This window comes from Aedes aegypti, chromosome 2 (assembly GCF_002204515.2).
Source record: "Aedes aegypti strain LVP_AGWG chromosome 2, AaegL5.0 Primary Assembly, whole genome shotgun sequence".
NCBI classification, from domain to species: domain Eukaryota; kingdom Metazoa; phylum Arthropoda; class Insecta; order Diptera; family Culicidae; genus Aedes; species Aedes aegypti.
This window is the reverse complement of record NC_035108.1, coordinates 48,807,204-48,829,333: the sequence shown is the minus strand read 5'-3', so window position 1 is coordinate 48,829,333 and position 22,130 is coordinate 48,807,204. Positions and strand designations below refer to the sequence as shown.

At 37.4% G+C, this 22,130-nt stretch overlaps 1 protein-coding gene across 8 annotated transcripts in view; it reads left to right on the top strand.

Moving 5' to 3' along the window:
• LOC5567636 (talin-2) overlaps positions 1 to 21,733 on the top strand; it is a 188,033-nt gene extending 166,300 nt beyond the window's left edge. For 5 of the 8 annotated variants that reach the window (XM_021840789.1, XM_021840791.1, XM_021840792.1 and 2 more), the window contains 4 exons: positions 4 to 194; positions 16,638 to 17,282; positions 17,577 to 18,715; positions 19,774 to 21,733. In XM_021840789.1, the coding sequence (XP_021696481.1) occupies positions 4 to 194; positions 16,638 to 17,282; positions 17,577 to 18,715; positions 19,774 to 20,203 (2,405 nt within the window). In that variant the 3' untranslated portion in view covers positions 20,204 to 21,733. Of the gene's footprint in view, positions 1 to 3; positions 195 to 5,088; positions 5,527 to 16,637; positions 17,283 to 17,576; positions 18,716 to 19,773 lie in introns of those variants that run through there. The other 3 variants (XM_021840793.1, XM_021840795.1, XM_021840794.1) reach the window with 3 other exon arrangements.
• The last annotated feature ends 397 nt before the right edge of the window (positions 21,734 to 22,130 follow it).

Genomic DNA, 22,130 nt, shown 5'->3' with positions numbered 1-22,130 from the left:
CAGTGCAACTAGCGGAGGCGGTTAAACACGGAGCGGCATCGCTCGGTTCCAACCAACCGGACTCGCAAGTGATGGTGATGAACGCGGTGAAAGATGTCGCTGCAGCACTCGGTGAGCTAATAAACGCTACTAAGCTTGCATCTGGTAAACCCATTAACGACCCGGCTATGAATGATTTGAAAGATAGCGCTAAGGTATGTTGTTTTTTCGTATCCGTTTTCTTCATCTCTTCTCTTGTCCTGTTTCTTCCTGTACTTATGTTTCCAACCTGAGAAACCCGCTACCCATCTTCTTCGCTACACAATTTCGTTTAATACTTTCTTGAATCTTACTACTAAACATTCATGATGTGATAATTTTTGCTCATTATATTTATTGGAAATTATGTATCGGAATATCGTTGTTGAGCTGTCAGTTCAAATGTTGTGATTAATACCCTTTTGTTTCGGTGGCCGCATTCAAATTATTTGTATTCAAATAATCCCAATATAATCAGTCGAATAACCGCAAGTAATCCCGGAACTAATTCCAAACAGTGCTTTATAGAATATTTTTGAAACAAGTAAAATGGTTCTAATACTGCTTAGCGCTTGGCGTTGAAATAGATTGACAAATCGAATCCTAATCAGAATTAACGGCTTTCCAACAATTAGGTGTAATAATATTTTTCGCGCCATGAAAATGAAGGTTCAAGACTGAGATTAAATGCTCTGTTATCACGATCATTATGTTCTTTATGTATTCAATACACATGTTTTTGCGAAAGTACAATTGATTAATAATTTACTGGTCAATCGATATCATATTCAGATTGGCAGGAGTTCCGAAATAAATTGAAAGCATTCATCCACAGATTATCGTTGAGTGAAGTTAACAGTTTTCTTTCGAGTGTGTTTCCCCAAACCGATTTCTTGCAATCAACATCCCCACTAGCATAACAGTCCTGTAACAAGCAAACTGGTCCTTGATTTGAGTTAACAAAGGGAACACGTTTCAAACTAAGATTACGACTAAATATTATGACCTCACGACAGTCCTCCAGAAGTACTCTCATATTTCGTTGTTTTCAGGCCTATGTAGAAGCAATTTTGATATTTTTATCAGAATCAATTAAGAACAAAAGCATGCTTAATGTCAGAATGAGCCGCTGGATGGAGATGCCAAGTAGTTGTTGAAACTAGTTTTAATTCAATGTTTAATACTCTTGCGATTTTCACTAGATAGAAGAACGGTATCTTCAGCAAAGTTGTTACCTAGTTCAATGACTATTTTTTTAGGAATTCAACCGCTAGGCGGCGCTAGTGAGGATACAAACTATGCACAAACTCTACAGATATATGATTGTATCTCAGGATCCTGATCATTTAGAAGAACGATTTCTTCGGCAAGTTTGTTCAGGTTTCAACCTGCTGTCAATTAAATATTTTGGAATCCAAGATGGCGGCCAGGAAAACAAGATGGCGACTTCCGGTCCATGACAATTATTATATCTCAAGTATTAAATTTTTCAGTATCCAAGATAGCGGCCGAGAAAACAACATGACAACTTCTGGTCCATGAAAATCATTGTATCTCAAGATCCTGATCATTTAGAAGCATGATTGTTTCTACAAGTTTGCTCAGTTTGAAAATGGATTACCTGCTTTGCTCTTGCCCACAGTTTATCAGCAGAAATTTTCTCGTTTCATTTTGTATGGGGAAAGGCATCTAACTTCAAATTTCTCGTTAATCGAAAAAATATTTGGTAGGCGTGATAGTCATTATCATTACGTACAACCGGTATCAAATATTTTTTCGAAAATAGTTCCCAATTTTGAGAAATAATTCGTTAGATGCATTTCGCCATACAAATATTTTTCGCGTTACCTTTTATCGATTGTTCGTGCATAGACACTAGCGCAAGTGCGTTACTATGTGGCGAGTAGCGAATCAGGGCATGCATGTAACCCATTGCTGTCAATTGAACATTTCGAAATCAATGATGGCGCCCTAGAATACAAGATGGCGACTTCCGGTTCATAAAAATCATTGTATCTCAAGATATTCATTTAGAAAGACGATTTCTACGACAAGTTTGTTCAGGTTGAAAATTGCTGTCAATTAAACATTTTGGAATCCAAGATGGCGGCCTAGAAAACAGGATGGCGACTTCCGGTCCATGAAAATCATTGTATTTTAAGATCATGATCATTTAGCAGGACGATTTCTTCGACATGTTTGTTCAGGTTCAAAATTGCTGTCAATTGAACATTTAGGAGTCCAAGATGGCGGCTTAGAATACAAGATGGCGACTTCCGGATCATGAAAATCATTGTATCTGAAGATCTTGATCATTTAGAAGGAAGATTTCTTCGGCAAGTTTGTTCAGATTGAAAATTGCTATCAATTAAACATTTTGGAATCCAAGATGGCGGCCAGGAAAACAAGATGGCGACTTCCTGTTCATGAAATTCATTGTAGTTCAATTTCCTGATCATTTAGAAGCATGGTTTATCTGCAAGTTTGTCTAGGTTGAAAATTACTTTCAATTTAACATTTTTCAATCCAAGATGACGGCCTACAAAACAAGAAAGCGATTCTTTATGTTGCCACCAGGTGACGCCAGTTAGCATGAAACTTTTGTTTCGCGGCCTGACTACTTAGAGAGATAAGCCTTTAAATTCGAGATTAAAAGTAAGGATTTTGAAAAAATTGGGTTTGATTTATGCGTAAATAATGAGAGCCCTTGAGCTATTAAACAACTTTTTTTTTCCATGAGCGGTTATTGGAACACACAGACATACCTGTGTTTTTCAATATAAAAAATATTTTATCAAATGAAAATAATGTTAGACGACTTCAATTGAAGTTTTTAATGTTACTAGAATGGATATATTCTGCGAAACATGTTGATTTTTGACACGAAAAATCAATTTTTACACTAGTGAGCGGAAATAGGGGTATGAGCGGATACTGGAGAGCTGATGGTACTTAACGTTATGTGAAAGTCATGTTTTAGCTTATTTGAATAATCAGAGTCAGGTACTGAATGCGCTGGAGTGCAATAAAACGGTATTGTCAAGCCCATTCATCTTAGCGTGAAAGCTCGCTGCATCATAACTAAGGTAAGCGGGGTTGCATTCGCGCTGGAGATAATTGCCCGACATTCAGAAAAAGTTGCGCAGAAGAGACATTCAGATGTTACTTTTCGAATAAATCTGAATCCTGATGACTTTCCCGTTTTGCCTCTTGCTCAAGGTGCGCACCAAACTTAATTCTCTTCTTCCTGGCATTACGCCCCTTCTATGACAGAGCCTGTTTTTCAGCTTAGTGTTTTATAAACACTTCCACGAGAGTTTTCACTGTCATTTTTGTTTTAATATGTTGTGTAAGTAAATTTACATTATGAATAGATTCAGGACCTTCGGGGAATCGAACTCAGACACGGCGTGAATTTGCTTCATAGTTGCAGGAACTACAAAAAATCTAAGGAAAAATATGATTTTATGATTCTTATAAACGTTTAGAAAATGTTACCCGAGATTGATTATAATTTACTCATATTCGAGCAAACTGTACACAAAAATTGTGCTCAACTTTCACTTCACTTTTTTGGCTCTCTTGTCGGCAATAAGTCAAGATCCTGAGATATCTGCAGAACAAAAGAAAAAGTTTTATGTCCACTAGCGCCATCTAGCGATCAAATTCCGAATTGAATGAGGTGCCATTATAAAGCGCTAAATCTCCAGAACAACGTTATAAAAGACTTCAAGTTTCGACATTATCTGAATTATCTAGATGTATATCTCAACCGATTTCAAACTGTGGTTTACTCGAACCGTATATAGTGCGTTCATTATTATGAGTCGTCAATGTATATTTATTGACTTAACCGCATTATAAAGGGTCATACTGCGAACAAAAACTGTCGAGTATTGTTTTTAAGAAGATTTCTTAGGAATACATTTAGGTTAGATGTCGACAGATATCTCTGTTGGGAAAATTATAGCATGGCAAACACAACTGTTCTACAAAGTACAACAGCACGACAGCCTAAAGGTTAATTACGCCCAAAAATTATCCATCAATTCCACCAAGTTTTTGTAAACGTACTACTATTACTAAAATTGATAGGATGGAACACTTTAAATTATATCAGAAACTCCTATGAATCCCGGGTAGGTTTTCCGCTTTTCGTAGAATGATGGTTGGGCTTGAAATTTGAGTTTTCGATCCTAATTGGCGTAAGGTACGTAGGCATCAGTTCTACGTTACTACTATTTCTACTAATACTAATGAGAGTAGTTTAGACATTTTAAAAATTTTCAGAACAGGTTATACATCTTTTCTAGCCAAATTCAATCTCAAGTTTACATTTTTCTTCTTTCCGGCGACTTTGCATTGACCACAAAATACGCCAAAAAGTTTTTCTAACCCCACTTAAATTTTAATACATTAGAATTAAGAGATTTCTCCTTCTGCTCAGAAATCGTCCAGCATAAGTAAGTTAGTAGATATGGCACATAAGTTAAACATTTTATCCCAACTTGACAAATGACTAACAGCATGATCGGGTCCGCTACCGGTTGCCTTAAATATAGATACTTCTCCTATCCGTCAACAGTGCATGTCCTCCTGCCGCTCCTGATTGAAACGAGATACTCAACATACATGCTTGCGAATGTTTTTTCTTAGCAGGGAGGTGCTCAAACGCCAGTGCATGCTGTACAGATCGACGCGTAGTATTTATTTTACGAAACATATATATCTACCTTATTAGTCAATCAGCATAGCTAACACACCCGTCTACGGTATCAATACGAGAGGAAGTTCAAATCTAACCGCATCCCGTAGATATGAAGTAGAGCACATTAACCTATCGAGCTGGCATCAACAGGAGCGGGATCAAAAATTGTATCCTAACCTTCCGCGGAATAGCGATGGATTCGGTTCGGTGTACTCACAACTTCTTTGGGCAACTACTGCCTTCCGGGTGCGTTGGGTTTCTACACTATCGCTACGCGTTTCTGTAGCTTGAACCACAATCAGACCCATAAGCGTTCCACCATCATCAAGATCTGTTTCGTTGTTACCCCGTTTTCTCCACAGATGATCAGGGAACTTTGCCTCTCCCAAGTCCACGAGTACCGCGAGAGTAGGCAAGGATCCATCAAGTCGACGTTGAAGTCCTCTTCAACGTTATCATCGTTGTCCACGACTTCGTCATCGTGGGTCGGAAAGTACTGAGAGGAACCGTTTTTGAATCCGGCACCTGTTGCGTTCAGACCAAGTAGTATATCCATATGTAATCGAATTAGCTCGCGTTTTGTGTGTGTGTGCTGAACCTCTGATATTCACTGACTGTTCAAAATTCAATCGAATTAAATTTGAAAACGTTTTCCCATTCGGTCGATTATTTAGGCGGCTCTACAGGATGCACTGGCGTTTAGGGCGGGCACCGCTTGGTGGCTCTCCGACCAGGAAGAGGAATTTTTACGCGTGCTCTCCACTGCACCAACGCTCTTCGACGGAGTCTTTTGAACGATCTAGATACGAATATGTACCACGCACAAAAATACCCGTTAGCTTAAGTGCCATATCTCACAGAACTATCGATCACCATAATTTAGTGTAGTCGATTAGAGTATTACCCACATTTGCTATTTTTTTTTTCTAGATGTAAGACTCACTCATAAATACTCATTTGCTTACGAATAAAATAATACTTAATCCAAGAATCACTCACGCGTTTCAAGTTTGCACCTCCCCTTGCCATACCCTCGATTGAGTGTTTGCTGTTGTTTGGACCACCCCCTTATCTCCTTTTGAAATTGCCTTTGATTTAGAAATGACAAAAAATAAGTCACATTCGAAACGATAGCTTGAATTGAAATTGTAGACGCACACAACGTTTTGTAACCGTGTTTAGATTCTGATTCAGACCTTTCGACGAAAAACCTGTAGGTAAATTATTAATTAATTGTTTTCTGTCCGTTCTGTACTTTTTTTTTGTTCGTGTCCAGTTCTAGTGATTGGGGTTGATCGAAATTGCGATGAATGCTGCGGCAATTGTTAAGCCTCTTAATGGTTTCTACTGTTCTAAATAGTTTTCGACCATTTTCAAATTCTTCACGACTCGTTGAACAAGAAGTGAATCAAGAAGTGTAAAAATCTCTACAGTTTCGATACTTTCAAATAAGAAATAACGCTATATTGATATATTCTGAGTCTTAAGAAATAGTTATAAATGAGTTAGAACAGTTTGCATTGTGGCCATCATGAAGTTTTTTTTTCAGTAGTTTACTATTTTTAGATACGAATTTGTACAAAGAGTTTATAATAATTACGAGAGCTTCAAATTATGCCTTTCGAGGCTTGAAGTGTTATGTAATAACATATTGCTGTTATTTTTTTTTCTGAAGGGGGCCTAGCAAATTCTTATTTTGCAGAAGTAATTTCGTAGTTTGCATAGAAATGTATTGATTTCATTTGTTTGTAATTTTGTCTCATATCGCTGCACATCAGTGATATTGGATACTTTATATTTTTACCACAGAGAATATTCATTCTTTGTCTAATCCAGTAATGGAATATCCAAAAAATTCAGGAAGAATATCCCTTGTTATTTGTTTGACCAACTTTTCAAATATTCAACCATGTACTTTTGAGAGATTTGTCGGAGAATAAACTCGGGGATTTCTTCATTGATTATTTCCGTAATTTTCCAATGCTTTCTCCAAGAACTCGTTTACAGTTTTTACAGATTTTTCTTGAAGTTTCGCTTTCTGATTTTACCAGAAAATTTCACGAATCTTTGTCGAATTGCATAATAAATCTCTTGAAGAATTCTGCCAGATAATGCTTCAGAAATTCTTTCAAATATTTCTCGTAGAAAACCTTCGACGTAGTTTTTACATACAAATTACAATTAATAGTTTGATTAAAATATCATCCAGTTGTTCGATATTGATTTGCTTAGGAATTTATAGAATTTCTAAGAATTTCTTCAAGAAAAAAAAACAAGCAATTCTAGGAGTCTCATCAAAATTGGTGATCTTGAAACCAACCAAATTCCTAATTTTTTTTTCTTCAGAATCCTTCAACAAATCTTTCAGAAAATCTGTCGGAAAATGTTTCTGGATTGTTTGGAAAATTCGCAGCAAAAAAATCCGGGGCCGGTACCTCTGGTTTGAATGAAAAACCTCTCGACAGCAGTGTTTAGTGTACACAGCTTCAAAGCTAAAATTTATTAATAAAATATACTTTTTGCACATAAAATAAAGATAAAATCACTTACATTCTAGTTTCTATTACAATAGCCCTCGAGGAACAAACCCGCCACCCTTTCTTATTCTATTTCAATTTACAACTAATCCAATACGCTTCCACATCGCTATATGCAACAACCTCAATGTTGCCAGTTTCACCACAAATTCATCGCAACATTCTCCCACCCGTGACACTGGTAATCAACTGAGTTTGTACCAGCTTCTCTAGCTGTAGGCTTAATATGAAACCTTCTGCTGCCTTCTGGTTCCTTCCTTTTCATACACCAAGCGTACTTTCTACAAGACCCACCGGGATCAAAAGTCGTTGTTTCTATAGGATGGCGATTACACTCTCTCGACATCTGTATTTGCAATGGATATGATCCACTGCGATCACATACGGAGTTTTCGGTGCGATTCCAATCGATCGCCGCTTTTTCATTCATATAAATGCGCCTCTTCCTTTGTGCAAATGTTTCCATTTCAACATATTCTCTCGTGTTGGATTGCTCATCTAAACGTTCGAGCGCTATTGTGAATCCGTTTCGCCACATCATCTCGATTGTTTCACTGTTTGAGATTGGCTTATCAGTAGATTGCTGTTCTATTTTGTCATCGGTGTGCAAAATACCTACTGGATGATTATCCGGCCGCTCGGCACCAGTATGTGTAGCACATGAAAGTGCTGACAGTGGTTTCACCGGTTGTGTTGCTGAACGGCGATGAGATGCTGATGCCAACAAATGAGATTTGTTGTCGGCAATATACTGCGGGTTGATTGCAGAGCTAGTTGAAAATCTCTTCACTTGACCTACCGATGTTTCGTTGTCAACTTTTACGCCGTATTGCTCCAGCAATAATCTTCTTCTTTCACTAAACTCCAAATCAATTTTTCTTTCCGCTGCATCATAATCCTCATCCAATTTCGCTATCTTTTGTTCGTATTCAAGCTTACGTTGCTTCTCTTTTTCGTGCTGTTGATTCCGCCATGATTTGAATCGCTCTTCTAGCAATACAATCTTCTGCTTCAAATCTTCCATGGCGAATTCATTTGGGTTGCCTTTTAGAATCTTTGAAGAATGTTGGGGGGCCGTTACCTCTGGTTTGAATGAAAAACCTCTCGACAGCAGTGTTTAGTGTACACAGCTTCAAAGCTAAAATTTATTAATAAAATATACTTTTTGCACATAAAATAAAGATAAAATCACTTACATTCTAGTTTCTATTACAATAGCCCTCGAGGAACAAACCCGCCACCCTTTCTTATTCTATTTCAATTTACAACTAATCCAATACGCTTCCCCATCGCTATATGCAACAACCTCAATGTTGCCAGTTTCACCACAAATTCATCGCAACACCCAAGTTTTTCATAAGAAAAGGATTCAATTGGGAAAATAATCTTAGCGATTTCTCTATCTGTATTTTTAACAGATAATTCTCCAAGTGTTTCTTAAGATGTATCTTAAAATTAAATTGATTTTGCCGCATTCCTTCAAAACTCTTTGACGAATTGCATATAATGTATGGATGTCTTAAGTGAATTTCCATATGGGAAATCATCATCGCCGGACACCTCGAGTAGGGCATCCTCCAAAAACGTTGTAAATCATAATGCAATAACTGCTTCATGCTAGAATCTTCAAAACAACATTGTTTGCATTATCCAACATACAAATTTTGAGAACCGAATTTCCAGGCTATTGACGATTATTTTTACAACAAAGATATCGAAGCTGGCTCTAGCGGTAACCAATGGAGAGACAGTCGGATGGTTTATCTTTCAGTTATCTCGCGATTCGCCGAAGTCAGAACCGCCACACGCATACCTGGAACCACGTTATTATCAGACTTGAATGAACCTGAAATTTTCCTTCGCAAGGTTTTAGATTGTGACCTAACCTTTCAGAAAATTTTTGCCTCAAAATATTCTATCGGTTAAAAATTGAGTAGTATTCAAATTTTAATATTTTATATGAAAAAGTGGTCGACTCATCAAACAGGATGAGAGAATACATGATCCTTAGTCTATAAATGTCTTTTAAAATCTAAAAGATTAAAAGGAATCGAAAATCGAACATTTTATTTCTTTTAACTGACTTTTTTAATTCATGATTGTTTTGGGAATATATGTTCTTGATGTCTCTGCCCAGGTAAAAGATTTAATAAAATTTGAATAAGTGGAAACTAACAAATTACAAAGGGAAAAGTCCACCCCTGAACCCTAAATTGCAACGATACAAGCTAGAGAAATAAGCGAACTTTATACACACTCAGCTGCATCGCTGAGCACGTTTGTGATTTACTGATGACAGCGCCCTTTGTTTTGCAAAAGGTTGTGCATAGTGTGCGCTTTTATCACCCATGCAAGTCTAAACCTATAATAAGATAGTATCAATTTAATATTTTACATTTCTTAGAAAATAATCTACGAGTACCATCAAACAGTGAAGTTTATTGAACTGATATGTATTCAGAGCAGTCCTTAACAACGTATTTGGTATTTTGATACCCTATCATAGATGCAGTAAATGCTCTTTGTGAGCCCTATGCAATAAAAGTATAAACGAATTGAGACATAAGTCAATGCATTAGTTAAATGAAGTCTCGACTAATGTCCACCCCTGCAAATCCCAAGTCTTTTAATACCTGTGCTCAAATTTATACAGTACCATAGGCATTACAGATATAAATGAAAATCACTATTTAAAATTGGAAAAAAATATATAACTCAATATATGCGTTTTATCTGATCCACAGTTCTGCGATAATTTTTGCAACAATAACATTACGTTTTTATTCTTTAGCTGATTTCTTATAAGTTTTAAAATAGTAATTTCAATTGATGTTAAAAAAATCACTTAAGATCTTGTTACTGAAACTAATGTCAATTATTATCACAACCATGTTTTTCAAATGGTGAAGATGATGATAATAATTCCGCCACATACGGGTTTGACATCACAATCAATCACGTTTTTGGGTCTGCCTAGGATACGTTCCAATTTGTCAGTCTTAAGGCATGAATCGATAATTATTTGATTCTTTACTTTGTAAATTCCACTTATCAAATATTCAAGAACTGTATTCCTTGATTTTATTTTTTTTTTTGTTGCAAGTCTTCAAAGTGTAGCAATCAAAAAGCAAACAAATTTAAATTTTCTGTCTGAAAAATCAGTAGAATGTACTTCATTGTCTTTTGACATAGCATATGCTTTGCAATAAACGAATAGTGTTCATGCTTTGCAATGTCAACATGTTGTAATAAACTATTGATAACTGTATCGTTACGGTTAGCAGCTACTTTTTTTATTACCTTTCTTAGTGAGCCACTACAGCCGCTTTTTTATACAATTACATTACCAGAACACAGCTGAATGACAAAAGCATATAAAATCTTTTCCTCTGCTAACTGGTCCAACGACGAGTACGTCTCTTAGCTAACAAAGATTTCTAAGTTGCAAAGATTAATTTATAAATAATTTCTAAATTTATTCGGCTCCGTAATGCCATATGCTGCATGAGCTATAAATTGTTCGAATTTAAACTCCTTTAAATTGTGTTGTCATAGTTCTAGAATTTTGAAAGAATTTTTTAGCTGCACTTTTTATTAAATTTATGGAAGGGATTATTAGGGTATGTCTAAGAGAAAAAACGACTAATTGAACTTCAACACTTCACTTCACATTTGCAAAAGAAAAAAAAAATACTAAAATCACTAGCAAGGCGAACAAATAACTTTAAACTCAAATATGTTGCTTATCTTGACAGATAGGCCTATTTCGTCTAAAAGTTATGAAGGGTGTTTTCATACTGTCTGATCAGTCGTCCATGTAGGACTTTTTCATATAAAGTATTAAAACACAAATATTTCAAATAATCACCGACAGAATATTTTGAGGCAAAGATTTTTGAAAATTATACATCATAAATTAAAACTCTGCGAAGATTTTTTTTAGATTCATTCAAGATTGATAATATCGTGTTATAACGCAATCCATTGGAGCTGTCTGGATCCGAGAGAGTCTGGATAGCCAAAGTACAGAGGTTATATACGAATTGATGAACAACAGGGTTTCCAATTTTCCCAGGATTTGACTTTACGAGAAACGGTGAATTGACATTTCCGGGGGATTCCGGGGATTCTGAAAAACGAAAAAATAACGTAAATTGGATGAGTTTTTTTATTATTAGTATTGTATTCATATTGAATTTTAGGCCTCATTCTTGACAAACCCAGTAAACACACGGAGAAAAAAGAATTGTCCAGTCAATCATATTTGCTGGTAGATCAATCATATTTTACATTGAATTTCAGTCAACCATTCATTAAAATTGATTTAACAATATCTATGGTTGGTTTAACTATTTGGTATGATTATTGTTGATGTTGTGATGTCAAAACCGATACGAATCTTCTTTATCGACATTGCAAAAATGCGACAAAATGTAAATAAATATGGGAGCAGGAATACAAACCACTATCTTGGGAGTGAGAGCGCATTAACTTACATCTACTCCATCATCGCTTGCTGGTAATCAGCGGTTTTTTGCAGTACAGCTCATAACGTTTCAAGGTAATAATGTGCGGAAAGCTGATTCAACAATATAATTGAAATATTCATGTGATGGGAGACAGAAACAAAAGCAAAAGCGATTGGGCAAACCCTACTGTCAGTTTAGAAGCACCGATAATATGCTTGTAACAATGTATCCAGGCATGTTAAAGCAACTATCGGAAAAGTTATGTCAATCGTGCAAGAATTTTCTGCTTGCATGATCGTTTCTAATAAATTTCGATATACGTACATTTTACATGCATCCTAAAGGCGCATGTACGTATTTCGCCTCTACTTTTGGACTCTTATGCCCAATCATATACGAGTTTGTGTTTACTGGAAATCGTATGGAGATCAAATTAGTAGTGTACGGAACAAGTTACAGAATGATGATTTTTACAGCACGAGTTGTAAATTTATCCTACGAGGCTTGCCGAGAATGCATTAACCATCATTTTACAATTTCTGAAAAAAAAATTGTAATGATTCATTACGCAACTCAAAACAGTTGCGTAATGAGAAAGCTTTGCGTGATGAATCATTACATCACAGGATTCAGTTGCGTAATGATCATTCCCGCACTGCATACTTCAGTGCAGGAAAGTAGGCCGTCTCATGACAGATTGACAGATGAAAAACGGCCTATTATGATGAGAAATTGCAAAAAACATGTTTACGACTCTTTCTGTAAAAATCATCATTCTGCAACTTGTTCCGTAAACTACTATTTTGCAATTTCGTTGAAGACCACTTGAGGGCATCAGAAACTATATCGGAATGCATTAATTATTCACCATTATTTTACAATTTCTAAAATTTTTTAATGAATCGTAATGAATCATTTACGCAACTCAAAACAGTTGCGTAATGAGAAAGCGTTGCGTAATTAATCATTACAGCACTGAATTCAGTTGCGTAATAATCATTCCCGCACTGCATGCGTTTCATGACAGATTGACGTGATGAAAAACAGCCTATTACGATGAGAAATTGCAAAAAATATTTTCCAACATTAAATCAATCTTTTCGAGTACCGTAAAACGGGGTAACTTTGATAGTTTTTTCGAAGAAAACTTGAATATTTTTGCATGCTGTTTCAAAGATTTACAATTTATATTTTTAAAACAAGTACTGGCATCCTAGCTATCAATTACAGTCGATAAATTGGCAAAAGATTCATTTTGAAAGGATATATAATTTTTCATATAATCGAAAGTTGGTTTTCTGTTTTGGGGTAACTTTGATAATGGAGTATGATTCGAACAAGATTGAATGAATTACGGAACATTTATAGGGCATTGCATACCTCTAGGCGTTTAACGTTATATGGAAATTTCTGACTTAGATTACAAAAATGGTTCCAGTTTGTGAATATGTTTTCGCTAAGAGATTTGAGACCGTATTCAAGTTCTATGATAACTAGGCTATCAAAGATAAGTGGCCAACTATTCAAAACTACACCAAATAGTGATCGTAGAACAGATTGTTTGTAAGCGTTTTGAAAATGTGAAAATTGTGTATTTTTTTTAAATTCGTATAAAAAGCCTAAAATGTTCTTGATTTAAATGAAAACCGCCCTTACATGAAGTGTCATACTAATATTTTTTAGTTTTGCATTCGTTTTGCTTAACTGATTAACAGAAATTATGATATTTCATTTAGTATGCGGTGGGTTACGCATTATCAAAGTTACCCGCATTATCAAAGTTACCCCGTTTTACGGTACTAGAATAACAACCAACGCAGAGTCTTACGTTGAAAATTGTAACTTTTATTTTGAACAGAATCCACGAAAAAAATTCATAAGCCTATCTAATAAATGGTATAGATCCCTCTGAAGATTCTTCATTTTGTACTGCATATGATCTTTCTTTGAAAATCATATTGTCAACAATAAATGCATTTTCTAATAATTATTTGATTAAAAAAAAACAATCATTGAACATCAAAATATATGTAGCTTGTTATCAAGAGAGGACATTGCTTGGTATGATATGAAAAGTAATTTGTTCGTTTTATTTGAATAAAGATATTATACATTTCTCAATTCTTTCTGGAAATAAAGCTTCTCGGATATACGGAAATTTCGAGAAATATGGGAATCCCGGCCAAACTCATTTCCAGGGATTGGAAACCCTAAATAACACTTTCACTTTTGCGGGATTGTTTAGAACTTTTATGAACACTAATTAAAATCATCTCGCTTTATCGCTCACTTTGCAAAAAAAAGAGAATGGGAAATGAAATACTTTATAAATCCCTTGTAAGGTAACCAATATATTTTGGACACCTATATATTTTGGACCCCCTGAGCCATTTTCCTGCAAATTTCCCAGTTTGAATCGAACGACCAACTCAATTCGCATGCCATTTGGAAAGATATGACACATCCGCACTTGCATCAACCGTTTGTACATAGAAAATGTGTTTATTTTGTCTGAAATTAATTTAATTTAATCGGTTCATTCATGCAACCGTTACAACACGTTACACACAGAAATTGAAGCCGTCAGAAATTTTACAAATGTAAACAAAAACTTTTTTCAAGCGTAGAATTTCTTCGATTTTCCATTGTCAATCGATTTATTAGACTATGGGCAAGCAAATTATACATCCAGTGTCGTGGACTTTTTATACATCGCCAAACGATAAAAAATGCCGGGGGTCCAAAAGATATACTTTGAGGGTCCAAAAAGTATTGGTGTGTCCAAAATAATGAAAAACAGGGCTTCCCAATTCAATTATTTTCGACATTTTTTGGATCCTACATGACCGAATGGGCATTTTTATCTCGTAGAGGAAGTTTTTCTCTCCATTTTGGCATGTTCTTTGAATTGGTTACGCTGTGCAATTAATCAATTGGGACACAAAACTAAAATGACTTCCTTAGGGGGTCCAAAATACGACCGTTACCCTACTACGAGCAAATTCCGTTTGATTTTACTATTTGGCTTGACATTGAAAAGTCTGTGACAAATTCAAATCAGTAATCATTACGATTCGAAAGTTAAGTCACAGAGAAACAGACGTCTTCTACTTCTTATTGGCATTACGTCCTTACTATGACAGAGTCTGCTTCTCAGCTTAGTGTTCTAATGAGCACTTCCACAGTTATTAACTGAGAGCTTCCTTTGCCAAAGTTGCCATTTTCGCATTCGTATATCGCGTGGCATGTACGATTATACTCTATGCCCAGGAAAGTCAAGGAAATTTCCATTACGAAAAGATCCTGGACCGACCGGGAATCGAACCCAGACACCATCAGCATGGCTTTGCTTTGTAGCCGCGCACTTTAACCAAAACAGACGTACCATTTGAATTATTTTTATCGTACAGCTAAGTAGCGCTCCCATCGGTTTTGCTCGAGTTTGCATACTACTGCCCCCTAGATACCGGTAGGCCAATTATAGTGTTTTTTTGCATTGGGCGTAAATGATCACGTGACTTTGATTTAAATTTACAATTATTCTAGTTTTTACGTTTGGTTGTCTGTGAAAAAGTGCTTTCAAAGCTTGATAACGCTTAGGTTTTGAACTGAATGATTTAATATGTGTTTTGATCTTTGAAGTTATCTTTGACTGGAATATGAATCAAAACGGTATCCCTGTCTTAGAAAGATTCTTTGGTGATTCTGAATGAAAAGCACAAAAGGATCTTATCAAAAGATCTTTCCAAGATCTTTTTGAGAAAACCTCTTTTTTAGGGGACCAAGCACGCTTCTTACGTTTTTTTGTTTTAGATTGCATTGGGATATTTCCAAGATCAGATTTATTCAAGATTATTTTCAAAAACTCCTCCAAAATACTAACAGTTGTTTCTTCAAGACATCACTTTAAAATTCGTTAGAGTATTCATTTCTCTCCAGAAACCACCAGTACACCCATCTGTGTCGAGAAATTTATTAAAATGGGGTATTTCCAGCAGTAACACCTGAAGGAATTCCCAAATGAATTCTTTGAGGAATCTCTTGAATAACTCCAAATGTATCCTGAGCGGAATTCCTGGTTTCATTCTTGGAAAAGTGTTCAAGAAATATGAGGGGAATTACTAGAAATATACCTGGATTAGTTCTTTTCTCAGACATCTCATCACAAATGAAAACAAAAATTCTTTACAGCTGGGTGTTCTTACAAAATAGAGTAAATGATTTAAAAATAAAAACCCTTAAATTTGCATTCAGTTCTTGAACAATTTGTAGGCAATTTGGTTAATATTTTGAAATAGGATAATAATTGAAATCGCTTAAAAATCACTGTAAACTTTGGTCTAAATATGATAAACTAGAAAAATTTATAAGACACTCGAAAGTTTTCTGTGACAATATTCTCAAGCTTCATCTATCATAGTAGGACCATTAAAATTTTAGTCATTTATTTGAAATACCCTTTCATTCAAAAATCATCAGATTATTCGTCTTTCATACGAAATAAAAAAAAAAGTTTGTTTTACTCAAGCTTCAAATTTACGGAAAATAAAAATAAAAATAAATGAAACTCGCTGCTCTTCAGTTATCAATTGCCGCAATATAATCGCTCAAATTTTATACTTAAAAGACATTTAAACGACAAACACAAGTTTACAATGCTTACAAAAAAATCTTAAATAAAAATTGTATCTTTCGCCTATTAAATAAAAGATACTAGTGTTACAGACATATTGAACCTTCAGTTTCATGCTATTCATTTCTTAAAGATTTCACCTAACACTGCCCACACAATTTCGGTTTCGATCAACCCCAATCTCGAATAACGTCATCTCTTCTCCAAGAAACACCTAAACTAACTCTTATTTTCTTATCTTCTCCCCAAACCGAATTCCCGAATGCTCGCAGGTCATGGTGATGAACGTCACCTCGTTGCTGAAAACTGTTAAGGCCGTCGAAGACGAACACACGCGGGGCACCCGCGCCATGGAAGCTACCGTCGATGCCATTTCGCAGGAGATCCGCTCGATGCAGTTCGCTCCGGACATGCACCGGGCCAGCTTGCAACATCTGTCCAAGCCAGAGGATTTGATCAACGTCACCAAGCACGTGACGGCAGCGACGGCCAAGGCCGTTTCGGCCGGCGCCTCCAATCTACAGTCGGACATTGCCGCCGCGGCCAATCTGGGCCGCAAGACCATCTCGGACATGTTGGCCGTGTGCAGATCGGTGGCGTGGTCCTGTGCGGAAACCCAGGAGTTGCGTCAACGGACGCTGGATGCTGGAACGGCAGTGGCCGTGGCTTATAGGGATCTGTTGGAGGGTGTGCTGCATCGGTGCACGGCGGACGAACGGATGCAGCTGTCGAGACGGGTGGCCAAGTGCGTTACGGATTTGGTGGGAATGGCGCAACTGTTGAAGGGATCGGACTGGGTAGATCCGGACGATCCGACGGTGATCGCCGAAAATGAGCTGCTGGGAGCGGCCGCTTCGATCGAGGCCGCCGCCAAGAAGCTGGCCAGCTTGCGACCGAGACGACAGCCGGAAGTTAAGGTAGGTTCTTAGGGCGATAAAGATGTTTTGTAGTTTTAAAATGTGGTGATGGTGATAATAAATAGTTTTCTCCTGTATCTATCTATCCTGGTGGAGGGTGATTCCGGTGAGATATGTTTGATATTCTTGGTTGTTAAATTTTATATTATCACCCAGGAATCAAACATATTATTACTGTGGTCATCATGAGACTTCGTGAAAGCGCAAGTGTAAATAATGTGATTTCAAATGAGTGTTACTAAACAATTGCTGACAATCCACACAGATGGCTAACACTTTTCGCATATTTTTTAGGAAACGGACGAAAATCTCAACTTTGACGAGATGATCTTGGAGGCGGCTAAGGGAATCATGGCGGCTTCGTCGGCTTTGGTTCGTGCAGCAAATGCTGCCCAGCGCGAGCTGGTAGATCAAGGAAAGGTGGATCGTCGACCGCTGCATTCCTCCGATGATGGTCAGTGGTCCGAAGGACTGATTTCCGCTGCTCGACTAGTGGCTGCAGCCACTCACAGTCTAGTGGAAGCAGCACAGCATTTGGTTCAAGGAACCGGTACTGAAGAGATGCTCATCTCTACGGCAAAGCAAGTCGCCAGCTCCACCGCTCAGCTGCTTATTGCTTGCAAGGTCAAATCCGATCCCAACTCGGAAACTGGAAGACGTCTCCAGGCGGCTGGCAATGCCGTAATCAAATCCACCGACAAACTCGTCCAAGCTGCTCAACAGGCCATAGAAGGCGAAGAAGAGCATACGTTACGGTTGAACAGGAACATGGTCGACGGTATGGCTCAGGAGATCAACGCACGCTCTGAAGTTCTGATGGCTGAACGACAGCTTCTGGAAGCTCAGAACAAGTTGGTCGCGATTCGTCATGCCAAATACCGTCAGAAGCTTGCAGGCGGCTTTACCACCGATAGCAGCGACGAGGGTGGCATTCAGCCTCCGACCTTCAGCGGATACCAAACTCCTTCGCCAAAGCCACACACCTTGCCAAAACCGGGAACCTATTCGCCAGCCACGCCAGCTTCCTCAACTGGAACCTTCCCTCGTCAACCCCAACAGCAACAATCCAACACGTCAACCTTCCAAAGATCAACGCTTCTAACGGCCAACGCCGTCCCGAAACCCTACCAATCGGACTCGATCAAATCCCCAACGGCCCTTGTCTCACCCTCGATCATCAACCGAACGTACGAAACAACTCGGGTGGAGAACTCCAACCTCAGCGCGAGCAAATTCAACCGGGCAAACTTTGACGCAGCCGTTCAGGACCTGCAGAACAAGGTTCAACCGATGAGCACCTTCCGAACGTCTCCAAGTCAACAGCAACAACAAGCGGGTTATGGAACGATTGCCTCTAGTGCTACCACGACGACAACGAGTGCCACCAGTAATGGAACGTCGGCACCGCAGAATTACGAAGGATTTACCACGAGGTAATTGAAAAATCATGATCAAAATCATCATCTCCATTCTAGCCTAGACCTTAGACGTAGGTTGCGGAACGCCTGGGAAGTAATCATTGCTAATCCATCCCAATTAAACTTAACATCCAAGGTTCAATGCCCAATGCTATTTTGAAATGTACATGACAGCAAATGCATGATTCATAATGTGTTGTATTCCGAACCGAAGTAGTGAGGTTATTATGATATCATTCTCATCTAAATCATACACACTCACAAATGAGTAGAGAATACTGTTTTTGTGTGGACGCAAATAAATTTTATTAAAAATGGAATGAAACGAGCTCACCACCTAGGCTGGGAAAGTATGACTAACTGAAGATCGAAATACAATACGTCGACAAGAGATAGCGTCAAAACGTCGAAACTCAGTTTACGAAGCAAAAATTTATCACGAAGAAAAATATTTTTAACCTTTTGTTCTTTTGATCTCTGTCTGGGACGTTTTGACATTAAACTCACTGACGAGTCGCGTTCGTTAAAATTTTCTGACTAAAATAAAATGCAAGACCAATAAAATTCGGCCAATTCAAGTCAACTTCAAATCCATCCCAACCATACTCGATCAAATTAACTTTAAATCCAATTCAAATCCAATCCAAACCCAATCCAAATCGAATTCATATCTAATCCAAATCAAATCCGAATCCAATCCGAATCTAATCCAAATCCTGACCAAATCCAATCAAAATCCTATTCAAATCCAATCCTAGTAGAATACCAAATCAATCCTGATCGAATATTACTAAAAATGTTATCGAAATCCGTTATAGAGTTTCGTACATAGCACAGTAAACTTTGTCTCAGTTACTGTAAGTTGATATTTCAAAACGAATTTCTTGAAAGTTCTACGTAACTAACGTTCATGTTAATTCATGAAAAATTACAATTTCCAATTGTAAAAAATGTGTAATAGCATCCCCCAGAAGTAAAATAACCAACACACCATTTCATCCTGACTCCGTGGGTCCATGCATCTAATATTCATGTATTTTTTTTTCTTTGTTTCTCCCATCACAATAAACCAGATACGAAACCCGTGTCTTCCAAACTGCCAGTAACACTAACGCAGCCCCTAATAATAACCTAATGAATGTCGAGCAGCAGTTTGCTAAACTAAACCTTGACAACCACGACAACCAGCAGCAACAGCTACAGCATCACCAATACATGCAACAGCAACAACAGCAACAGCACCACCACCAACAGCAATTTAGCAGCAGCAGTAGTAACTTTAGTAACCAACAACAGCTGCTGCAGCAATATCGCACCAGCCCACTAAATAGCACTAGTAGCAATCAACCCCAGCCAAGTAGTAGTCTTAGTAACAATGGTACGATTAATCTACTCGACAGTACCACCGCCACCGCCAGCAGTACCAGCAAGCAAGTCATCACCAAAAAGATCCACATGACTTCCTCGTCGTCGGTCAAATCCTCCAGCAGCGAATGGAAGTAATCCACCTGGAGGTCTCACCGAGCCAGGTAATTGTTGTTGTAATGTTACGATCTTGTGGTTAGAAAAGTTTCAATTGTTGTAACTAGTTCATGTGTATTATATGGGCGGAGATGACCTATCGCGACAACTGACAACACTTCTAGTGTTGCCAATTTTCTTCGTAAGTGTCCATCCCGTTTTTAGAAAGCGTAAACATCCAAAATGTGCCTGTTATTTTTATCGCTGAACAAAGAAAATAAAATGGTTGATAAGTGTTAGAGACGCGAAATGTTTGTCCAAAATCGACTGTAGCTTCCGTAGCGTCGAAAAAGTTGTTGTTAACTCGAGCCTTAAACGTAGAATGTAAGTGTAATGCCCCCCATTAATTTCTTTGGGTTGAATCAGCAGTGCCTCACGAAATGATTTTTAATAAATTAATGCAGAAGTGACTAACGTCCGAAGATAATGTTTTCTTAATAGTAGCAGAGACAGTTTTTTAAGAGAGTAACTATATTCACAAAGTGCCACCAAAACGATTTTTAACTTACAATATAAAACTTAAATGCATATATTTTTACGAATGCACAAGAAACGAGTTTTACTGCAGGTTGATATTGTTTTCTCTTTTAACATAGTATTGCCAACTTAAAATTTTGAAATCACTGACGTGCCTCTTCACCGGTGTGAGAGATAATAACTTATATAAAATACACACAAAGAGAGAGTCTACTTACTATTTTCGTTAAAAACAATTGCACAAGAATATAGCCAAACACCGTCGTTTGCCTTTTTCATAAAACAATACAAACCAATTTTTGGAAACCTACTTAAACTATTTGCCAATCGCTAACCGAGTGCCATTCTCTTCGTTTGCATGTGCAGATGTTTGAGTTAAGTGTTTGCACATTTCGAAGAGAAACGAATTCTTATTTCAGTAAACCTAAAATCGAACGCAACAGGTTTTGAGCTAACGCCATTTTTATACTACTACCTAAAGAAACTTAAAATAAAAAGTAACGTTGACAGGCAAAGAGACAAACGTCTACTCTACTCTAACCGCAAACAGGCAGAGCCAAACGTGTAGATTAAGTGGTACTTAAGGTACAACACGCACATAACTAACAGCCACATCCGAAAACGTTCGAATAACGCAATCTAGCCTAAACCTACTTTTTCTACTAACTTTGCAATAAACGTTTGAACTTTGAAATAGCCAATTTGTGACATAGAACGATAGAATTCAGCTGGAATAAATAGCATATAGAAGAACAATCTGTAACGAATAACAGCGAATAGAGTTTGGATGCAGGAGCCAAGTACATAAGTATTTTCTAAATAAATTGAACACATTTTATATACATAAATAACAAACGAGAAACGACGGAGCCGAACATTGCTATTCAGAAAGTTTGCCGTGCAGTCAACGATTATATTTGATGGTTCAACACAACATTGCAGCACGGCGAAAGCACAAGAAATAGTAATGTTTGCACCGATGTATGGAAGAAACGAGTAATTTGTAATTAATACAGTGCTTTTAAATTCATAGAAGACCGTTCGTTGGTGTTTTTACGTAGGAAATATCACGGCATTTGATCAATTGCATTGGCGTAAATACGGGAGGGGGGGCTAGGGGGGTCGTAGCAGACCCGCACCCCCCCGCCCTAGAAAAATTCAAGCCAACCAGCCCTACCTACAAAATTTAAACTTTCATACTCAGTATGCACCTTGCTTGAGAGATTTTTTTTTATTGCGTGGGTCAAGCCCCCTCTAGATTTTAGTTCAAGTTACGCTAATGATTATTTGTCTTATATTTGAAGATATTTTACCTGTTCCAGTTATTTATCATATCCAAACAAAACGTGATGGTTTCATACAGTTAATATGTTTGCTTTCATCCACTTCGTAATCATAGATGTTTCCGAAACATCATACCAATGATGACAAT